Source organism: Haplochromis burtoni, unplaced genomic scaffold, assembly GCF_018398535.1.
Source record: "Haplochromis burtoni strain Fernald_Lab_line unplaced genomic scaffold, NCSU_Asbu1 Contig_29, whole genome shotgun sequence".
Taxonomy (NCBI): domain Eukaryota; kingdom Metazoa; phylum Chordata; class Actinopteri; order Cichliformes; family Cichlidae; genus Haplochromis; species Haplochromis burtoni.
The window spans coordinates 1,270,585-1,293,677 of NW_024582390.1; the positions used below are offsets into that span (position 1 = coordinate 1,270,585).

Consider the following 23,093-nt stretch of genomic DNA (forward strand, 5'->3'; position numbering starts at 1 on the left):
CAGTGCATAGCAGACTAAACCAGTTTTGTGTTTAAAGCATAGACTGTATAAAAAAAAGAGAACGTTGCCACCATAATGCCAACCTTTGGTTTGTGGATCACCATTTTGAATCCTTGACTTTAGCACTTTGGAGCCAGAAGTGACCATATTTGGAAAAAAGGGTGAAACATGTGAGAAACTCTTGGAGAAAAAAAACCTCTTTCTGAGGTGGGAATGCCAATTTAATTAGGGCCATGAGTATGCTGACAATGGTTCAAAATGGAAAAGGTTTTGTCCCACTTATCCATATACACTATATACCAAAGGTATTCTCTCGTCTACCTTCACATGCATATGAACTTGAGTGACATCCCATTCTTAATGGTTTATTATTGTCAGCCTACCCTGGGCACCTGTAACAACTTCAACTCTTCTGGGAAGGTTTAGGAGTGTGTTTATGTGAAGTTTCGACCATTCTTCTAGAAGCACATTTGTGAGGTCAGGCACTGATGTTGGACGAGAAGGTTTGGCCCACAGCTCACGAGTTTTTCCACACCAAACTCGCTTATCCATGTCTTTATGAACCTTACTTTGTGCTCTGCGAACAGGTGTTCCCTAAACTGTTTCTACAACATTGGGAGCATGAAATTGTCCAAAATATCTTGTTGTGTTTTGTGTTGAGGCATTAAAAGGGTAAGGGGCAAAGCCCCACTCCTGAAAAACAACCCTGACACTTTGTGTTGTGCATGGAAACCTTCATGAAGCTCTCTGTAGACTGTTGTTGGGCTAATCTGAAGGTTACATGAAGTCTTTATCAATTAACTCTGCAGGAAGTTTGTGACCTCTGCATGCTATGACCCTCAGCAGCTGTTAATCCTGACTTTATGTAGCCTACCACTTCATGGCTGGGTCCCTGTCATCACTTTGCTATAATACGACTAACAGTTGACTATGAAATATTTAGTAGCGAGGAAATTTCATAACTGGATTTGTTGCACAGGTGACATCCTATCACGATACCACACTGAAATTCACTGATGTCCTGAGAGCTTTCTTTCATAAAAGTTTGCAGAAACAGTCTGCGTATGGAGGTGCTTGATATTATACACCTGTGGCCATGGAAGTGATTGAAACACCTGAATGCAATGATTTGGATGGGTGAGTGAATACTTTTGGTAATATAGTGTATATTAAAAAAAAATCTAGTCCCACTTAAATCGAGTTACACAAGGCAAAGTGTAATTTATGGTCCTGTAAATGTGTCCGTCTGTGTACACGTTTCTTTTCCACCCACCCCAGACACACTCCGGTGCAGGCCTCTCAACATTCTGACTGCACGTGTCTAGAAGCAGATGATGCAAGCGTGTGCCGAATGTTGATTCATTGACAAGTGGGCCGGAATAGAGCAGGGACTGCTAGCGGAAGAATACAACATGAAAAGCACAGACATTGGACACTTTTCATTGTTTTTAAACACTCATTTTCACTTCAGCTCTTTGTATGTTATAAAGTCGCTCTTCTTCACGGCTGTCTGATGTACCAACAGCAGCACAAGCTAGAGTGACCCACAGACTGCTGTACCACATATTTTGCACATTGCCTCCATCTGGCAACAGGCAGACAGGCCATCCTTGGATTGCTACCGGACAGTGAACGCACCACCGTTGCGGGACCATAAATTCTGCTTGAGCTGCAGCTGCCAATGAATTACTTTAACCACTGACAGAACAAGGAAGCACCTAGAGACCCTCAGTTGTATGGCACATGGCTTCACTTTTCAAACACAGTGGGTGCCTGTGTTTCTTTTATATACTGTCTATGGGTTAAAGAAGAAATCTAGTTTATTTCAACCTTGTGTATTCCCCAATCAGTTTGGCCATTGCAGCTCTACAAGCTTCAAGAGGAAACAAGCGCGAGCTCCTGAGGTTATCCAGACAATGTAGTCTTTTAACTTTTGCTTTTGATTCTGACCTAAGCTTAGAATTTAGCTGCCTGGAGTGGACCTGTTGCTAATTGCATCTGCATCCAAAAATGAAAGTGTTGGGATGATTTTCTACAAATTGCTAAAACAAAATCCTGTCAAAGTTTTGTTTTAATTTAAATGTTAGTACACATGTGAGGTGTTAAACAAAGTGGAGGATGAAGTTGGCTCTTGGCTCTGCATGGTCTCAAAGATGGAGAATATCCTCAGAGATATCTGAGATATCCTCAGAGGGTAAAATCAAGGACTGCACTATGACCCAGTATAAAGCTGCAGAGAGCACAGTCTTGTTTCACTGTAGGATGCTTTCCTCAATAGAGCCACAACAGCCACATTAATGTAAAATACTATCAGGTTGAAATAAATTTTAATTATCCTTGAAAATGTTGGATGTAGCACCAGTATTGGCTCACAGGAGCATTCTCTCTCTAACACACCCACCGGATGAAACGATCAAACATACCGGACCTTAAAAAATCTGAGAATTTTTCTGCTTTGAAGATGGCGTGCTGGTCCCCCATAGCCAGCTTTGTCAGGACTTCTTGATCAACATCACTTCCTGTGGCAATCACGGTGGAGACCACCTCGTGACGACGCATGGCACTGATCGCTTCGTCCAGGTTGTCGCTGTTAGTGACACCATCTGTAATGAAAACGAATGAAATCTCTGCATTGGGCCTCGTTTGCCGGGCGCTTCCTCTAACCAGGATGTTGTTGATGGCATGTATGATGCCGGGCGCCACGCTTGAAGAAGAATCTAGATACTGTAAAGCTGTTAAACTGTTAACAATCTGGACAGGGTCATGTGTTAGAGAGAAAGCCACCCGATTCTCTGACTCCTTGCCAAACTCCATCAGTGCCAGACGGGCTCGCTCTCGATCGGTCCTGGTCCTGGCCAGTACCAGCCTGTCTGCAACCTTCTGAACAAATTCACGAACAAGGAGGAAGTTTCTCTCCCCGAGACGCTCTGAACCATCCAATAGAAATACCAAATCCACAGGCCTCGCAACACAAGGTGCTGAGTCAAGTTCTGAAACGAAACAAAAAAGAGCAATCACTTCCTGAAGTGCGTTTCATCATAAACCAATCATATAACTATGACTAAAACCCACCACTTGTACAGGGGAGATCAGGGCACTTAATGACTGGATCTGGTGAGAAATCATAGGTTAGACAAACACACAAGGACTAGTACTGTCAGGCTGCTGAGATCATTGGTACAGGCTTACCAGGACAGAGGACAGTTTCCATCTTTTCTAAGAATTCATCAGCCACCAAATCGCTGTAGCGCCTCATCTCAGTAGCCCGATCCTTCTTGTTGCATGCGATTGACACCAGAGTCTCGCTGTCGTGTCTGGTGTCAAACATGTCCCCTATCCCGATGGCATTCACCACCACAGCGGGGTCGTTGCAGAGGTATGTGAGCTGATTGTCGTCGTCTCGGGGGTCAAAGCGGCCGTCTGTGACCACGACGACGGACACTTTGGATCGGGCTCTCTTGCTGTCCCTGATGAGGTTATCATAGGCGTACTTCAGAGCAGAGGGGGTGAAGGTGCCCCCAGCAATCCACCTCAGATTCTTCACTGCAGTTTTGAATGCAGTCATGGAGTTTATGTTTGGGTCATCGAGACGAATGCTCTCAAAAGTCCCGTTGTGACTGTATTGTACAACTCCAACTCTTGTGCCTAGGAGATACACACATCTTTAATCAGTCTAAAAGTCAAACTTTTACATTTATTATTTCTGTAAATCTTTTTGGAAAAGCATCACAGATAAATCTGTTAGGGGTTACTCGGTAACACCGATGCATTTACAGCAGCACGGCGGTTGCAGGCTTTACTCCAATCATAATTTATAATGTCAGCAAGTGACAAGTGGCTCTGTAGTCTTAACAAGTAAAACATCCCTGGATGAATCACAGTTGTAATATTATTCATTTTCTCTTGTTGGGTATTTAGCAACTTGCTCCAAAAACAACAACAAACTGTTGTTTTGGTGTTGTGTTCTCAGCATGAATATTAATCAACCATTTTTATGTAGCACGATTTGAAATACTTTAGTCTGTAGTTGTTTCTGCAGAGTCACAGTGTTACTGAAGATTGGTGTGTATTTTAATTTCTTTTGGGTAAATCTGTAGAACGATTGCTTGCTTGACGTTACCTGTTGTTGATGTAGGTTCGGGCGCCATAGATCCCAGCCTGTTGATGGTGTTGATAACAAAGTTCTTCTCCAGGGTAAAGTTTGTCAGCCCGACACTCTCTGAGCTATCAATTACAAACACAATGTCCATAGCTCCACAGTGCTTCTCGCAGTCTGAGAGACAAACAACAAGAAGACCATCAGCGCGTTTAAACACCACATTTATGAAGCTGTGTTTGAGTGCTTATACTTTCTTACCGCAGCAACCACACGTCTCTCTGATGTAGCTCATGACATCACATTCCTGCAGTGACATGTGTGCAGATTAAAGTAATACACTGAAGTGAGTAAAGGAATTCTTGCATTAAAATACATCAGTCTTTTTAAAATTTTACTCACAGTGAGCCCAGAATCGCCTGCTGGTCCTGGATCCCCCTACACACACACACACACACACACACACACACACACACACACACACACACACACACACACACAAACACACACACACACACCACAGAGAGAACAATGCACCTGGGTCTCAAACTTGCATGCATGGTCAGCTCATTATCTGTGTGGCTGTAGCTTACATCAGGTCCACGTTCTCCTCTAGGCCCTCTTTCTCCTGGCGGCCCCGACTGGCCTGGTTCACCCTAGATACAAACATTTTTACAGTCAATGAAACCTAAATGACTCACAAAACACTGAAAGCTGTGCAAAAACACTGTTGTTAAGGCTTACTGACAATTTAAATATATACGACACCAAAGAACAATCACAGTACACCCATGCAGCTGGTGTCATGTGATCCTGTGGGACTGCTGTGGTCTGATCATTTGTAATGTGTTTGAACAGGAAACAGCACCTGGTAAAATATCCAGCAGCATAAATAGCATTGTTCTTTGGCCTAATTCATAAATATTTTTTATTTACCTTGCCATATTTTACAACTGTCACTGTGAGGCAAAGACAAAGTGATATGCTCACACTCCAGAGACTAAATTCAACCTCATTTATTTGTTTTTTAACACTTAACCTCAAATGACCTGCAGCCGTGCACTGCAGATATTTTCAGTTTCGTCAGCTAAGCTTTTGCCTCCATTACAACACAACAGAGGTGGATAATGCTTAGTTTAAGGTGGAAAAAAATCCCCAGCAACATCTATTTCCAGAAACACCGAGCTTTCTATTCTGATTGGTTAAGGTAGAATAATAACGGTCCAGAATGAACTATTGGTTTCGGGGAGGTGGAATGAACCTTTTCATTAAAAAAATTAAAAAGAAGGAAAAAATGACCAAATAAATGTTTTCACCTGATTACTTTCTGCCCGTGTTATTTCTGTGCTTCGTTTTAATATAATGTAATTTGTGAAAACATACTCGTGGTAATTGGGTCATTTTGTGTGATTGTAGAGAGCAAAAACAGCTTGAGCTGATTTGGTTTTGTTGAAAATCAGGTCAAAGTCACACTAAATGTGAAAATCTATAAACCTTGCCCTTCTGGGGTTGTTTGACACTCTAAGTGCTCTTGTCTCTTTTAGTTTTAATAAGGAATTGCTCTATATTGGCTTTCTGTTGATCATATTCCCAGATGCTTTTCATTTTCTTTGTTTTTGTATCTTCAGTACCTCATTCACTTATTGGTGAGCAGAGATGGGCAGTAACGCGTTAATCTGATTACTTTTTTCAAGTAACGAGTAAAGCAAGGGATTACTATTGCAAAAACGGTAATTAGATTACCGTTACTTTCCCGTAGGAACGCTGGTTACTGCGTTACTAAAACCGTGATTTTTTTGCGAGAATGTCTCATGACAGTGACGTAAGCGAGTGCGCCGTTAGTGACAACAGCTGTGTGCAGATCAACAATGGATCACATATATCGAGTGCGGGAGAGAGTATGAGCGTGCAGCGTTTAAAGCGTGGAAGTACTGACCTTACTTTGAGTTTGATTCCATAAAAAGGGACAAAAACATTAGTGTCCGTTGTGCGTGGGAAGAAAACTTCTTTTTACAGCGAAAAAAACCCCTAAACAAGCACCGAGTGCACTATGACGTTTCACAGAGAAACTCGCAGATTCTTCCACTGACCGCTGCGGCACACGTGCACCACGGCACGCCTCCGCCTACCCCACTCCTGCTTTACAGGTGAAAATAGAGCAACAGGACCGCTGAGTCTTTGATTTTATTTATTTTCTGCTGTGTTTTACTTGCATCTATTTGAAAGACTGAGTGTAAACACAAAAATATTTTATTTTATGTGCTGGAATGTGCAGAAAATAGGTTTAAATGTTAAACTAATTTCTTCAAGTCAGAGAATGGTGCATATAATTTAATTTGTGCTTGATGAATAAAGTTAAAAGATTAAAACTGATAAAACAAGGTTTAAAAAAAGAGACTTTTCCATTTGATTACATTTTGTATGATGGATTATGCAGAAAAAGTTGGGCTGAAAGATCTATCGCTTTATCACCTATTCAGGTTGTAAATCGTGTTTTTAAAAAGTAACTAAGTAAGTAATTAATTACTTTTGAAAATAAGTAATCAGTAAAGTAATGGGATTACTTTTTTTGGGAAGTAATCAGTAATTAGTTACTGATTACTTTTTTCAAGTAACTTGACCAACACTGTTGGTGAGTTTAAATTTATTAGTTCCCTTTGTGATCCTCCTCTGTTCCCCGAGTCTTTCCTCTGTGGTTGTTTCCAGCTCGTGTTGCATATGAGTCTGCATGTTTAGCTGCTTCCTGTCTTAATTTGGTTGTCTTGTGTGTTTTGTGCTCTGTATCTATTTTAAATTCCCTGCCTCGTTATCCCTGATTTGTTCCGATTGTGTCTTCCAACTGTTTTCTAAGTCTACTCTTGCCCCTTTGTCGTGCCGTCACACAGTGCTGTGTGCTTCGCTGCTCTGTGTTGGATGTCATAACCATCTGTAGGTTCACATTCTCCAAGAGGTGAGAAGACAATTTTTGGGATGTGTGTGGACCAACTTTCAGGTATTTTTTGCAGCAGAGCAGCATGGACAACAGGAAATTTAAAGTTTGCACATGAATTTACAGTTTTTCTCAAATGTTAAAACACAAAAGCCAATCCTGTAACCCAAATGACCAGTAGTCTAAACACATTTACTAAATGTAGCCACCATATTCCAGTACCATAAACACATGTCACATGAAGACACAATTCACAAAACACAACCTTCTGTACTCATAAATCTAAACACATTTTTCCTTGCTAAAACACATGTTGCAAAACAACTCTGCTCATATCCTCAAATGAAAGCCCATGTGATGCAAAATGCTTGCCACAGTCACCAATCTTTGAACACAGGGAACACACCTGGCGTCATTCACTACACACAATGACTCAAAATTGAAGACACTTGTTGCTAATGCTGTACCCACATGTAAAAGCAAGTTCAGAGTGCACAGTATGCTGAAGATTCCAAACAAACACAATGGATGAAGGCAGAGTCAGGGGAAGAGGAATTTGATGCAGAGGAGGGAGAAGAGCTGGCCCTGGAAGAAGAGGAGCAGGCCAATGAGGAAGAGGAGTTCAAATGAGAGGAGGAAGAGGAGAAGGCCAACATGGGAGAGGAGAAGGTCCAGGAGGGAGAGCAAGACAACCTCGCACCATCATTACGGACGAGATGCGAGCAACAGCTCAGCGACATGATGCCGCACAGTGATTGTGGTGTGTGTGTGGTGTGAATAACGTAAATAAAAAAACTTCACACCCTGTTCATGTTTTCAAGATTACTGTTGTGTGCAATAGATTCTGTTTTTGCATTGAGTTGTGTTACAGTAGTGTACGTACATGCAGGATTTTCTATAGATTTATACTACTCATATGAAACTCACAAATCTAAATGCCTAATCCTCTGCAGAGATCTACGACGATCCGTTACTGTATAGTTTCTAAAATATGCATTGGCAGTTATGAAACAAAGAACCTTCTCACAAATTGAGCATTGTGTTTTCAATTGTTTTGCTGTAGTGTGTAATGCTGTGTATAGTGTTTACAGTTTTGACAGCTTCGAGCTGCTCTCTTGGTGTGGGAGTTTGAGTTTTGCAGTGGGAAGGTGTGGTTGTGTTTATGTAGCTTTAGAGAAGGGTGTTGTGTTTGGACATTGGGGGACCTGGTGGTAACGTTTGTGACATGTGTTTTAGCATTTGAGAAAAACTGTAATCAAGTGTTCTTGTTTTGTCTTAAAGCCTCTGTGGACAACGTGTAGGCAGCGGATAAGGCCAAGTCTCTCTGTCCTGTCCTGTTTATGAGTGCAAACATCTATAAAAGTAAAACTGTACATCATCAGTGGTTTAACAATCGCATCTTACAGGCGCTCCTGGTTGCCCTTTATTTCCAGATTCTCCTTTGGCGCCACAGTCACCTCTGCTCCCTCTGGGTCCTCTCCTACCCGGTGCACCCCTGTCTCCCTTTAAATATCAGAGTTACTTTAGCCTCAAGAAGAAACATCTTGAGACATGCAGGTCATTTTATGAGGTAAAAAGAAAGCTGTTACAGGCGGTCCTCTTGATCCAGGATAGCTGAAACCTTGCCTTCCTCTGTCACCCTTTAGAAGAAAAACAACGTGGATGAGAGTAAATTATTTACTGATAATCATGAACAGAAATGCTCAGACTTTCTTTTTACCTTTGGTCCAAGTGGCCCAGTGTCTCCCCTTGGTCCTGAATCTCCAAGATCTCCCGTTGTGCCCTGCAGCCACAGAAGATAAAATTCAAATAAAAAAAGAATCTACTTGAAAAAGCAGAAAATGATGGCGATGATGATAAAGTTATAAAGGAACAAACATTTCGTCCAGGGGCGCCTAGTTCTCCTGGCTGACCCCTCGGTCCCGGTAGTCCCAGGTCCCCCTGTCAGAGAGAGAAAATAACAGACAACCCTTTTTACTGGACTCGACCTTGACTCCAGCCCACACAGGCACATGCAGGATGAGTTTCACTGATGTGGATTTGGCAGTTTCAAGCTAATCATTTCAAATTACTGTATAGTTTCTGATATTTTCATCTGGAAAATAAGTGTTTTTATGATGAAGGCATGGCTCCAGTGTTGAATGTCTAATGAAGGCATGCCAGGTTCTTGGGAAGCCTCTGAGTCATTGCTCATCAAAAATCCACCCACAGCGTGATCTCCTCACCTTAGCGCCCTTGAGTCCATTTTCCCCAGGCCGACCTCTGCTTCCCTCCGGGCCTCGCTCTCCCTCACAAAATAAATGAATGTGTCAGAATTCATACCAAACCATTAATTACTTCCCAATATATACAAGACACAACAGTAACAGGGAGGTAATACTTCTGCCTCAGGGAAATGTCTGAGGAATTTTTCTGAGATGACCCACTGAAAGACAGAACTGTGTTATAGTAGTTGGGATTTCACTATTTCAGTTCCTCAGAATTAAAAACCACAAGCACACTTCAGACTTTCTTCCTCAAAGTTCTTTCTTAATTCATCTTTCTTAAAAGGTCACAGGAAGCCAGTGTTTCACAGTATTTCAAACCAGCAGCTAAAATGGTGCAATTTTGCTTAAAATAAGCGGAAAATGAAATGCCATTCATACAATAAGACAATTCATTAAAAAAAAAACAATGACAAAAGCTTACCTTTTTCCCTTTTGGCCCAGTGTTTCCTTGTGATCCCTTTATTCCCGGGTTTCCTCTCCTCCCCTATGAATATTTATTTAGTAAATTTCTTTTAACTATTTTCCAAATGGGGATTTTTTTTTCCAAGTAAAAACACGAGTCAAATACCTCTTCGCCTTTTGCCCCAGGTGAACCCTTTCTCCCCTGCAAGTGTCAACAGTTTAATTTGAGAGTTGATTTTGTACCATCAGTTTAGTGCACATGTAAAAAAATCATAAAATAAAATAAATTCAGGGCTGTACCGGACTCCCTCTTTGTCCAGGCTGTCCTGGATTTCCTTGGTTTCCTCTTTCACCCTAAAAAGCAGACATTCAGTTTTAAAGTAAAGAAAATTCTTTGTTGTGCGCTCAGTATTTTTTCCACTTGTTTTTTAATTTGAAGGTTACCTTCAGACCAGGATTACCCTTAGGGCCTGGGGGGCCTGGCTTTCCAGGAAGGCCTGTGTCACCCTAAACAAATGCAAAAACAATCAAAAAGAAAAGCCACAAAAAATACATAACTGGACATAATGTAACATTATTAATAACTGAGCTTCAGTGAACTCTAAAAAAATGTTAAATGGCCTGCATTTGTAGCGCTTTACTAGTCCCTAAGGAAGTGTCTTGCCCAAGGACACGACGACCGAGACTGTCGGAGGCGGGGCTCGAACCGGCAACCTTCCGATTACAAGACGAACTGCCAACTCTTGAGTCACGATAATAAAATAAGTTTATAAGGAAAAAAATGGTCATGTCTGATTGTCTAGTCATTGACTCTGTAGTCGAGTGAGCATGGGCAAAGATACAGTCCCAATCAAAAATCTAAGACTTTAAAAATGCCAAAATATCATATTTTGCATGGTTGGATCTTAACAAGGTTCCAAGTGGAGTTTCAACATGTAACAAAAAGAAATGGGAGCGAGACAGAACATTTTTTGAGCATGCAATTTATTGAAAACAACGCTTAAACTGTTTTACAGCTGATCAAAAATGTATAACTACATGCCATTCAAAGGCCAAATCTGTGCAAAAATGTGGATTCATTGTCATTTTCTGTCAGGTAGTCACACTGTCATGACGTTCTGATGGCAAAAAAAATGTTCCCTTTTTTGAATGTGGTCGAGATGTTGAACTGCCAGGGGTGCACATAAGTGGTCCGCAGGTGCGCATGCGCGGTCAAAATAAAAGACACGCACCAGATAAGAAGTTGCAACGCGCGTTTGCGTACATACGATTTTCTGGAAGAGGACAGACATTTGTTTAGAACTCTTAAAGATGTCGAAGAAGCAAGCTCCTTTAAGCAATTACTTTGGTGTTCCTACACCTCCAAACAAATGTCAGAAGGAGTCAGAACCGCAAAAGAAGTGCGTATTCTTGGAAAAGTGGTTGCAGGAAATGAGCTGGCTTCAAACAGCTCACTTATGTGCACCCCTGGAACTGCATAAGCAGGGTCTCTCGCAGCACGCCATCGCTGCTGAGGTGGGGCGCAGTAAGACTGTCATTTGGAATTTCTCAAATGACTCCTAGCGTTATGGAACAAAAAAGTCAAAAAGTGGAAGACCCAAAGAAATTTCACCAGCACTGAGCTGGAGGATCCAATTGCCTGCCTGTAAAGACCCTGGACAGTCCTTGAACCAAATTAAGGCCGTTACTGGTCCTGACTGGAGCCCCATAAACATCAGAATGTAACTTTGACGGTTCTGATGGTTTCCAAACTTACTGGCATGACAAGCAGATCCAACCTGAGATGTTTTCTACGCGCCACAGTGGAGGGGGCGCATTAATGGTCTGGGGTGCTTTTTCCTTCAGTGGAACAATGGAGCTTCAGGAGGTGCAGGGGTGTCAAACGGTTGCTGGCTATGTCCAGATGTTGCAGAGAGCAACATTGTCTGTGTGGTAACAGCTGGGTTTACCAACAGGACAACGTTAGGGTACACAGTGCCTGCAGGTTACAGTGGTTTTTTGTTTGTTTGTTTGTTTTTTTGAGGTGTGGTCCTAAACTGATCAGGCAGTTTAAACATTGTTTTCAATAAATTGTATGCTCAAATTTTTTTTCGGCTCATCCTCATTTCTTTTTGTTGCATGCTGAAGCTCTACTTGGAACCTTGTTAAGATCCAACCATGCAAATTATGATTTCTTTCTTTTTTGGGTCATTTTTCAAGTGGTCTTAAACTTTTGATCGAGACTGGATGTCTGCACACAGCCCAAATATTTAGTCTGAGCTGTGCTTTGGCTACATTCATGACGCATAATTATGGAAATCATCAGTACCAACAGTTACATCTGCATGAGCTGTACAAGTTGAATGTACTGACAGAATAAACACAAATATGTCAAGAAAAAATGTCTGCCGAGCTGCTGCAGCCGTCAGCTATGTCAGATGATTTAATTATGAAAAAAAGAGCATTTCCTCTTTGTATTTATGTGCTGTCGTTTCACTGCATAACATATGTTATGTTTGCATGGCTGGAAAAGGGAGGGGGTTCCTGTTTATGAATACAGCACGATGAAGGTGCTAACATGTCAGCACACTGTTTGGTGGCACATGTTAACTGCTATGTCCAGATTAGGAGTTCTGGAATTTGTGACATTTGTTTTAATATTCATGCCGATGCCCAATTTAGAATCACCCATTAACCAAACACGCATGTCTCTGGACTGTTCTTGTTGCGAGGTGAAAGCGCTAACCACTACACCATGTGCCACGCAATACAGACAAGTATTTTTAAGATCAATTTAAAAAAAGACAAAAACCTAATTATAGCTTTTAAAAAAAATCCTTTAAGAAGACAAACTGAAAGATTTAGATTTTTGCTTCCGTTGTGACAGGCATATTTTAAAATGCACCCACAAATCAATGCACATCTCAGTGTCACAGAAGTGCCTTAACTAATGAGAGCTGTTAAACTCTAATTCACTGGCTGAAGCTGCTCTCACGTTCCCTCATTCGTCTTGAACACGACAGTGTTTTTGGTGGAGGGCTTTTCTGTTTATACTTCAATTAACGGTCAGACAGCCCACATAAGCCTAATCTATCATTTTTGAGGCAAACGTGTTGCCACAGAAAGGCAATACATAATATCATAATCTAAAGCTCTTATTAGCACAACAGCAAGAGGCTGCACTACCAAGCAAATTCAACATACCATGGATATCTTTCAGTCATTAATCTGGCTAAGCAGTCACACAAAGTCCTTATCAACAGGATAAGTTCAGTCAGGTTTTTCCAATCTAGCTGTGGGCATGTTCCCATGAAAGTGGTGGTGTTGATAGGTCTGCTAGGAGCAGAGGAGTACTTTTTCAAAGGAAGACAAAATCTAATAATAAAAGATATGAAAAGGTTAAACACGCAAAACAGGCAAAAAGAAATGCAGCTGCTGCTGGGCAAAATTTTGCAGTATGAGCGTAACAGGAAACAGGGGCACATCTACAGAGCAGCAGTGGGTGTGTGTGTGTGTGTGTGTGTGTGTATGGGGGGCAACTAATTTAATATGACATGATAAAGGAGACACTCTCTTTCCTTCACCTCACAAAACTTTTGTCAACCTCAAGGTAAAGCAGTTATTAAAAGGAGTTTGGGGGTTATATTATCTATCTGACTACAGTCCAGACCTGCAGAAGATAAAGGAGACGTGTGGTGATTTAGAGATCTCCAAACAGCTGGTCTTTAAATATTTTTCTCTGACCTTTCTTGGTGCTTGTACCTTTTGGTAATCAGAGCACATTTTGACTGTTTAATAAACAGTCCATAATGTTATGAATCACGGTATCTGTGAATCATCTATGAATGTGTTGCTGTAGCACCAGCACCACATAGGCAGAAAAGTGGTCTTGAAGTAAAGATTGACCCTCACACAGACCAAAAGAAAATACATATTAAACCTTGCCCAACTAAAAATAATAGTAGTTGGTTCACTTGACAGAACTTACTGTTTTAACCCGACAGGCCAGCCTGTGCAGGCATTTGGTGTTTAATCCTAGCAGATCACATCGTTCAGCTGTTCTGACACCTGTTAAAGCTAAAGAAATATTAGAAATGGTTCTTTAAGGCTCTGCTGTGCCACCTTTAAGAAGCACACTGAAAATTTCACGCTATTTTCTAGTGACAGTACTTTCCTTTCACTTGTTGAAATTAAATGACAGGTGGCAGGGTGGTTAGCACTTTTGGCGCATAGCAAGAAGGTCCTGAGTTCAATTCAATTCAGCTAAGTTCAATTGTGATCTGCTAGGATTAAACACCAAATGCCTGCACAAGCTGGCATGTCGGGTTAAAACAGTAAGTTCTGTTAAGTGAACCAACTACTAGTATTTTAGATAGACAAGGTTTAATATGTATTTTTTTTTGGTCTTTGTGAGGGTCAATCTTTACTACAAGACCACTTTTCTGAAAAGGATAAGAGGAAGCGAATGGATGGATGAAATTAAATAAATAAATTAGGTATGCCCTCTGAAACTTGTGATTGTTTCACCAAAACACATGTAAGTCGGCAGATATTTTTAGCTGCTGCCTTTTTTTGCCAAAAAGTTGCTGCATCAGCTGGATATTTGCTTTTACACCGGATGCCCTTCCTGATGCAGCTTGCCCATTAATCCAGGACTGCGACTACACTGGTTTGCGACCCCCCAACGTTGGGCTTGTTATTATCAGGTGAATGTGATAACCACTACAGTATGGAAATGACTTCACTAGAATCCATCTAATTACTGTGAATACTTCACTCTAGACTCAAGTGCTGAAATTACCAACTGACCACATACCAAAATGCAATCGTGTGAATATATTTTTTTGTTCACTCTAAATAACACTCTGTCTCTTTCAGTATGAACCGAAATGATTAGATTATTGTGATTTAATTCAGACCTTTTCTCCTTTGTCACCTAATAGTCCAGTTTCACCAGCATCTCCTGGGTAGCCATCTGGTCCCTATTAGAGACAAATAAAAAGTGTCTCAGTGGTTCATTTAACCAGAAATGCTAACAATACTAGAAAAAGTCAATGTTAAAGAGAATCAGTGAAATACATGCAGCTGTATGGCTGATATAAGTTGTTAAAATGAAACAAAGACATACAAATAAATATTAAATGCTCGACTTACCTTGTCGCCTGGATCACCTTTACAACCGGGAGCTCCAATTCGTCCAATTTTCCCCTGAAGATTTCAAAGGAGCATTCATATAATATCAGTATATTTATAATCAGATTACCATTACAGTAAAAATCTCACCGTAAACACTCACCTTTTGCCCATCAGTTCCATTCTTGCCAGTCGAACCTGCAACACCCTTAAGCGAAGAGATAAAATGAACTTCAGTGCATAAACGCTCTTAATTTTGGATGTTGCGGTGCACGAAGATGAAGCATTAAACTGTTTTTTTTTTTTTTTACCTTTGCTCCAGTTAATCCAATTTCCCCCTGTTGAGATAAAACAGACCCATTAGTCCCCCCAAACACTTCCTTCAGTTTAATAAATGAACAGAAATGAGAAATATAAGGATTTTAACTCTTACCTTGTCACCCTTTAAACCAGCCTCTCCCTACGGAAAAGCACAAAAGGACACATTAATGAGATTAAAAATACATCGTGTAATTTTAATTAAATCAGTTAAATAATTTAATTAATTTTAATGAAATAAAATCATCAACGAGTTGGGCTCAGCAAACCTTTGGACCAGGTCGTCCAATTGGACCTTCAATGCCAGGATCACCCTGAAATGTAACAAATATATAACTCAGTAAATAACAATGCACTTTTTAAAATATATTTAGGTTTCTAGACGTAAATTCTAGGTACCTGTCTTCCTCTTTCACCCTTTGGCCCTGGAGGGCCTCTGTCTCCTTTTGTGCCCTATAAAGATCCAAGTACATACGCATTTCAAAAGATGAATCATCGGCACGAGCAATAATAAAAATTATTGACTTTAATTCAGTTTTTAAGTCTCACTTTTGGACCTGAGGGACCTCTTAGTCCAGGGCGCCCAGGACTCTCGAAACATCTTGGTTTGTAACACTGTGAGATGGAAGAGAAAAACAAAACAATATTAAAAGACTAAAGCCTTTTAAATACCAGAATTGTTTAAAGGAAGCTATTCTGCTAATTTCCAACTTCATTGTTTCAGTCTTGGACTTATAGCAGCTTTGCATGAGTGACTGAAACAAGCCTTTTTAGCTCCTTCCCCATTCCTTTTGTGGCAGTTTTGTTCTGATTGGTTGTCTTTGGTAAAGAGAGTATTTGAAAGGCAAGTGGGCGGGGGGAACATATCCTCTCTTTGACTTCACAAACAGCCAACAGTACAAAAAATTTGTGAAACTGACAAGGTTGGATCCTGAGCTTGTGGCTAATAGGGATTACTTGCACATACACTCATTATGTGGAACTTAACATAATGAGTAACCTTCTTACCTGTAAATATGCTTGGTATTTCTGCAAAAAAAGAGAGAAAAAAGACAGCAGTCAGTGAGAGTCACCTGACACAACATTTTAAGGCTAAAAGAAGTCAGCTCACCATTGCTTTTACGATACGATCAATGGTTTTAGTGCTTAGTCTTGGTTTCCCATCAACGATTTCCACCGCTATGTAGTCGTCACGGAACAGCTCGTACGGAGAGTTCGCTATCTCCCGCATTCCAAATTCATCGATCTCCTTGGACGCTGCTACTGAGAAAATCTGGATCCCTTGATCCCGGGCCTTTTCTGCCATCACCTTGATCCCTGAACATGGATTTCCTGTCACATAGCCATCAGTGATGACCACAGCGAAGAGAACCGCCTTCGTCTCTGTGTAATGTTGGGTCATCTGGTGAGTCATGTTTTTGAGGGCACAGTCGATGTAAGTGCCTTTGCCCAGGTATCGGATCGAAGCGAGATTCCTGATGAAGTTCTCTCTGGTTGTGAGCTGGCTGAAGACCACCTGCTTCTGGGAGAAGTGCAGCCCACCTATGGACCAAGTGATCTGGATATGGCCCCTGTACTCCTCATCAGCCAGCCTCTCGGCAAAGATCTTTGTGAATTCTCTGATACTCTCCACCAGGCTGCCAGGTGGGGGCTCCTGCAATGCGATGGTTTCTGAGGTGTCAATAGTGAAGTACACCCTGATGGGACAGTCGATTATACCTGCTGGAGGAGAAGACAGCTGTTACTTTTAATTAGAAAAATAATTCAATTGTTTTTAGATGCTGAAATGCATCACTTTCATCCTAATTATTTAATACTTGAAACATCATAATAAAAAGCAGCAAATTAATCTGTGTAGTTTGTGTCCTGGGCTGGTTGATTTTGCCAGGTTACACAGATAGAATGAAAATGATGAAAAATGTGAGGACTATAAGACATTTATGTGTTGTGCTGCAGAGATCTAACTACTACTACTACATGCTAAATAGATAGCACAGGCCTCTCAGATTCAAATTTTGCTGACCGGACGCCGTGTTTTTATTTTTTAAGTCTATAATTGTAAATCGTGGTCACTGTGCAAAAATGACTGAAGCTATTTTTTGAAAAGGGACATGAGGGGAAATAACTGGTCAATCATCTGGCTTAGTTTTTGTTTGTTTGTGTTTTTTAGCTGAGCACAGCAAACCAAGATTGTTTAAGATTGTGCAGTCTTGCAGAGGAAAACACATGTTCGCTAAAACGTGTAGAAATTAAAGAGCACATAGGAGCTGGAGCCTTTGCTTCAGGTTATAGAACCATCTTAATATAACCACCTTATTAGAACTACCTTAAGTAGCAATAGCTTGAAGTAATGATTTTTGGTATGATTTTATCAGTCTCTCACATCATCGTCGACAAAATTTGGCCGCTTATCTTTACAGCATTGCATTTACTGAGGTTTGCAGGCATTTCCTTCTGCACAGCTTGTTTCTACCAGAGCATTTCAATCAGATTAAGGTCTAGACATTAACTGTACCATTGCAACAGCTCCATTCTTTGGTTTTCTCAGCCATTCTGTTGCAAATTTACTGCTGTGCTTCCTTTAGCTGAGCTTTAGCTGCATGCTGTCACACAGGTATCCTCACATTTGACTCTAGATTACTTTGGTATACAGAGGATCCAAATACTTTCACAGCTGAATCAATTAAAGTCAAAAAACAACAAAATAAATTACCATTATTTTAACCCAGAAAGAAATTAAGGGAACCTTCACCTTCACAGCCTTCAGGTCTTGGTGTGGGTTCAGGCAAGAGTGGAGGTACCGTTGGCTCTGGACTGTCACCTCGCCCCGGTATTGGTCTGGGTCCTCGAGGTGTAAGTTGAAGGTTTACAGTTTGGACCAGCAATACAAAGACAAACCCTGAAAGCATTGCCATTTTTTTCTGCAAAAAAAGAAAAGAAACGAAACAAAAAAGAAAAACCCAAACAAGACAAGCAGGGATGAATAAAACTGTTCTTCAGAGATTATTTTTGACTGTAAAGCTGTAACTTAATGCAGGAAATAGCTGTCAAACATGTGAGTGTTCACAGAAGGCGTCTACACAGCGCTTAGGAATGTTTAATGTTGTTTTAAGTCATGTCAGTGAACAACCGCACTGTGTGGAAACAGAAGACAGAAGAATGTTTGAAACTGCATGTTTCATCCCACCTGTTTAATTAAACTGAAATCAGAAGGAGCAGGAAAGATTCTGTGGAACTACCATCCCACGAGAGTTACTGTTTGATAAGAGCTGACAAGACGGTGGTGTGTTATTGCTGGTGATAATTTACAATTTTTTTTCTGGAAGTGGAAAATTCCAACAGCATAAACCAACATTAGAAATGTCAAATGAATAAAACTCATCTTAAAACTGCTGGTTAGTGCAACTTCAGTCTGCAGGAGGGGCTTCCAGACTATTTCATGTCAGGAATTTCAAATACAAAAAAACAACAAGATAAAAATCCAACCTGTGGGCGGGGGTGCTGATGTTGATGTTGCACAGAGATGGAATGTAACTTATTTGGTTTAATGCTTCCGCTCTATCACGTCCCAGAGGGCATACTGAACAGTTTTATTCTATTAAAATCATACTGTATTTACATGCTACTTCATACAGCTTGCAAGTACTGAGTTAGGCCCTCTTTTACCTTCAGGACTGACTTAATTCTTCACGGCATGGATTCAACAGGGTGGTAAAAACAATCCACACAAGATTTTGCTCCATATTTAACTGATAGCATCACATCCAAATGCTGCAGCAGGAATAAACTCATCAGACCAGGCAATGTTTTTTACGATCTTCTATCATCCAATTTTGTGCAGGAAAATTCCAGTCAACAGTTTTTTAAACACTCAGATCCTGTCAACAACAACCATGCCATGCTCAAAGTCAACTCTCTTCTCTGTTACCACACTGCACTTGCACTGAAAGCTGCCCAATGCATTCTGAATGCTCCACTTACTTTATTAACATTTCAATGTCAACATGATCAAAAAAATAAAACAAATAAAAAGTAAATCAGAAACGCGACTCTCTGGTAGAGCAGTCCTGTTTAATTTTATTAGATTATACATTATACAGATTATACCTAACAAAGTGTCCTGTGCCGATGCTTAATTGTATTGTTAAATCTTTTATTTAAACACACTGTGTGCCTCAAACGTAGCTTGAGGCACACAATGGCAGAAAAGCCACACACAGGCACACAAAAATAAAAATCTATCTACTTTATACACATTTAGAAGTTAAGAAAAAAACATGTGAAGACTGATTTCAGACACAGGCCCAATTCTAACCTTTAAAACGTAATTTCATGTTTTAGGCAGTTTCTTTTCTTTTCTTTTCTTTTCAAAATAAACATGCAATATAATATATATAAGCATTTAATGAAAATTAATTTATGTTGTCATGTTAAGTGGAGTACTACAGAGATGGAACACCTTTTTCTTTTCTGAAAGAAGTCAAAAAAAAGTTTTTGTTTTACACCACAGAGAATCTAAATATATTCTAAAATTCACATTAACTGTAGGGAAAAAAGAGGTAACCAGAAGATTAATTTATACGGTCTATCAGTCGGTATAGCGTGCAGTACAACCCTTTAAATCTCCGGTAAATTTAAAATAAAATGTAGGCTGCTTACCGAGACGACGGAAAAGAGAAAGTAAACTCCAAGCTGCGATTAGAGACCTACAAGATATTCAAGCAATTTCTACAGATGGTAAACCTGACACACCCGTCTCAGCGGGACTGTTCCCAATAAGAAAACATTAGAGGGGGGACGGAGGGGCAGCTCTGGGTCGTTTGCGAACGAGCGCTAGAGACGCAGGCGTCACTGGAGAAAGAGAGATGTTCAGATGATTGTTTGCTGGCAGCTGGAGATCAGCAAGGTCTCCAGGACAGGTCTGGAGACTTAAGAGGTTTCGAATAAATAGAAAAGGCTGAAATAAGCCATTTATCCACCTGATCAGACGGATTCAATGTCAGAGTCACAGCAGATTCTCTCTAATGGCAGCTTTACAAACACATCAGCTCCCAGTGCTACATATCCTTACATGGAGACAGCTGCTCACACTCACCCCCTCTGTTTATGTTTCAAGGCTATACAGCGTGAGAGATGTCATGCTGGAATTTAAGTGCAGAAGCTTTATTCTTTTTTACCATACTTTCACTTTATCCAGTTATTAGATCAGACTGTTGAAAGGAAAATCAAATGATGAGTGTTTTCTGCCTCCAGCCTGTCAAAGATGAGGATTGACTGCTTTTCTCACTTTAAAATCAAAGAGACAAAGAAAGATGCTGACAATGTGAAAACCGAGCATGCAGTTTACTTTAATTAGCACGTTTTTGTTGTTTGTTTGTTAAAGAAATGTTCCTATTTCCATTTTCTGGGTACATTTTCATGAGGTCTAATTAAAAAAAATGTATATATTTAATATATGGAGGCGTGTTTGCATCCACATGTACCTGGTCTTTACCTGTAGTTCAGTGAGAAAGCCAGCATCCACCGGTCCTACTTTGGCAAAACGTCCTACCGTAAGTAGTTTATGCACATTTCTGCTGTCACAGAGTAATTCCAACACAAATGTAAGTAGGTATTACGGTTTGCCACTTAACTTTTCCCATCAGAGTATGCTTGTAGCTCATATTAATAAAGCCAGGACGGTTTGCCACTTCATTTTACCCGTTAAACTATGCTTGTCGGTCACATTCACAAAGGTAGCATGGTTTGGCACTTTACCCGTCAGAGTATGTTTCTAGCTCATATTCACAAAGGTAGGACGGTTCGCCACTGGATTTCGTGTTGTGCGCATGCGCAGAAACAAGGGTAGGGTGGTTTGTCAGGTAGGATGGATTCCTAGAACACCCTGTCCACTTGGCCACAGTGTGCCCTTCACATGAACGTGGACCCGCTCATCAAACCTTTGCTCCACAGCGCCACCAGTGGTCAAAACAAAGCAGTTTAATTTTTTCGTTACATTTAAGCTCTCACGGGGCATTTTATTAAGTACACAGTACCTAGTACCGGTTTGACCCCCTTTTGCCTTCAGAATTGCTTTAATCCTTTGTGGCATTACAACAAAGGGCATTTTACATCACACAGCTGCACATGCGTGATGTGAATGTCCTGTTCAACCACATACCAAAGATGCTCAATTTGACTGAATTCTGGTGACTCCACATGCCGTTTGAGTTACACTGAACTTGTTTTCCATGTTCAAGATGACATTTTGAGATGATCTGAGCTTTGTGACATGGACAACAACAGCAAGTACGATGGTGTAAGATAAGGATGGTAAGCAACAATACTCGGGTAGACTGTGGCATTTAAATGATGCTCAGTTTGAACTTCAGCAGGTCGTCTTCACCATGTCTAAATGAACTGAGTCGCTGTCATGTGACTGAAATGATCAGGCCAATAAAGTGGCAGACGAGCAGATATTTTCATTATTATTTTCCAGTTTTAATAATAATTTGCAGGTGTGCTAGCATCAGCAAAAGTATATGTCACAGTCAGTGGATAAAGACAAAGTTTTCCTATTTGCTGTATAAGGTCACATAATCTGTGAGATGACAAAACAAACACTGGAGTCTGCAGGACTATTTGGACCGTAACTTTATACCATGAAAACGTGGCCCACCAGAGGTAAAATCAGTCATGCACACACCATTTAAGTGGATAAAAACGACTGAGTGGGCTCAGTGTCTCTTAAAAGTCAAGCCTAATGCAGTGTCTTAAATATGCATTCCTTACAATGGCCAGCAGGGGGATACTTTGGTTGCACAATGAAATCAAATTGTACAGAAACCTTTGGGAAAATGACCTTACTGCTCAGTTATACTATAACCTCAGTAATCAGTTTTAAAATTGGATCATGGTTTCATTGCATTAAATAAATATTTCATATTTGTGGTCGACCATGTTGGATACTGTAGAGACAAACATATGGTATTCTTAAGAGGAGTGGCTACCCCGTGATTGACAAGTCTCAACACATGAGCCTGCAGTCTCAGTTTCTCAGTATGAGCAGAGATCTTCTAATATAATCAAGAACTCTCAGCTGATCTTCTTTAAACAACAGTCCATAAAGATTTGGGAACTGAGGAGACCAGCTGCTGGACCTTTGGGAGAGGAATATTCTCCCATTCTTGTATGATATCGGATTCTAGCTACTCAGCTTGTCAGCCTTTTGTTTCCCCCCTTCCCAACCTTTTGAAGATGTGCTGGTATAAAATTCAAAATGAGCTAGTATTTTTCATTAAATGATAAACACCTTAGTTTAAGTACTTGATATATTTTCTGCATTTTACTGTGAATACAATTTGGGTTTATAAGATGTGAAAATCACTGCATTCTTTATTTTCAAATGCACATTTTACAGTGTCCCGACTTTGTTGAAACTGAGGTTACACATCTGGGATGAAAATCTCCATAAAAAACCCCCACGAAAAAAACATGTGTACTTATCCAACAGTCATTTAAAACCACATTTAGATAAAAAAAATCCAAAAAATAAAATCAAATTTTTCTGATGTAGAAAGACCCGCCAGGACTTTGAGACCTTATATACTTTACTATACCATATTATTATAGTATATATTAATAATATACTACATAAATTATTGTGACATACAATTTCAATTGAATTATAAGTTAGCATCATCATTATACTTTTTAAAGTTTAAAACTTTTTAAATAAAATCCTTTTTTAAAAAAAAGAAATTCTTTAGAAAGACGCTGGAAAGGTTTAGAAGATACTCCAAACTCTTCCCGTGATAGCATCCATTTGTTCATCATGATGCAGTAAAGATTATGAATCTTCTATTCTAGTAGTTTGTCTTCAGATAACGTCCAGTTTCCAGGTAATAATTCGGACAGCAGTGAATCAGGGAAGTTTGTAGTTTTCTGTTCACTGCAAACACGATGTCTCAGCATCCAACTGGAGTTACAG

General features: G+C 40.3%; 1 protein-coding gene across 4 annotated transcripts; it reads right to left on the reverse strand.

Moving 5' to 3' along the window:
* Positions 1-26: 26 nt before the first annotated feature.
* On the reverse strand, positions 27-23,087 carry LOC102310605 (collagen alpha-2(VI) chain). Of its 4 annotated transcripts, none has more exons than XM_005918294.3 (28): positions 20,619-23,087; positions 17,877-18,045; positions 16,236-16,846; positions 16,133-16,153; positions 15,674-15,739; positions 15,524-15,577; positions 15,394-15,438; positions 15,240-15,266; positions 15,118-15,144; positions 14,970-15,014; positions 14,828-14,881; positions 14,593-14,655; positions 10,139-10,201; positions 9,995-10,048; positions 9,861-9,896; positions 9,714-9,776; positions 9,251-9,313; positions 8,904-8,966; positions 8,746-8,808; positions 8,615-8,665; positions 8,430-8,528; positions 4,690-4,752; positions 4,499-4,534; positions 4,358-4,403; positions 4,121-4,273; positions 3,190-3,645; positions 3,073-3,111; positions 27-2,990 (listed from the first exon to the last, which is right to left on the reverse strand). In XM_005918294.3, exons 2-28 carry the CDS (start codon positions 18,037-18,039, stop codon positions 2,389-2,391), a joined length of 3,126 nt encoding a protein of 1,041 aa, XP_005918356.1. In that variant the 5' UTR covers positions 18,040-18,045; positions 20,619-23,087; the 3' UTR covers positions 27-2,388. The 4 variants fall into 4 exon arrangements, with proteins under 4 accessions (XP_005918356.1, XP_005918355.1, XP_005918357.1 ...); XM_005918293.3 differs by lacking the exon at positions 20,619-23,087 and adding an exon at positions 20,104-20,547; XM_005918295.3 differs by lacking the exon at positions 20,619-23,087 and adding an exon at positions 19,784-20,097 and having other exon boundaries at positions 16,236-16,843.
* Between the last annotated feature and the right edge of the window lie 6 nt (positions 23,088-23,093).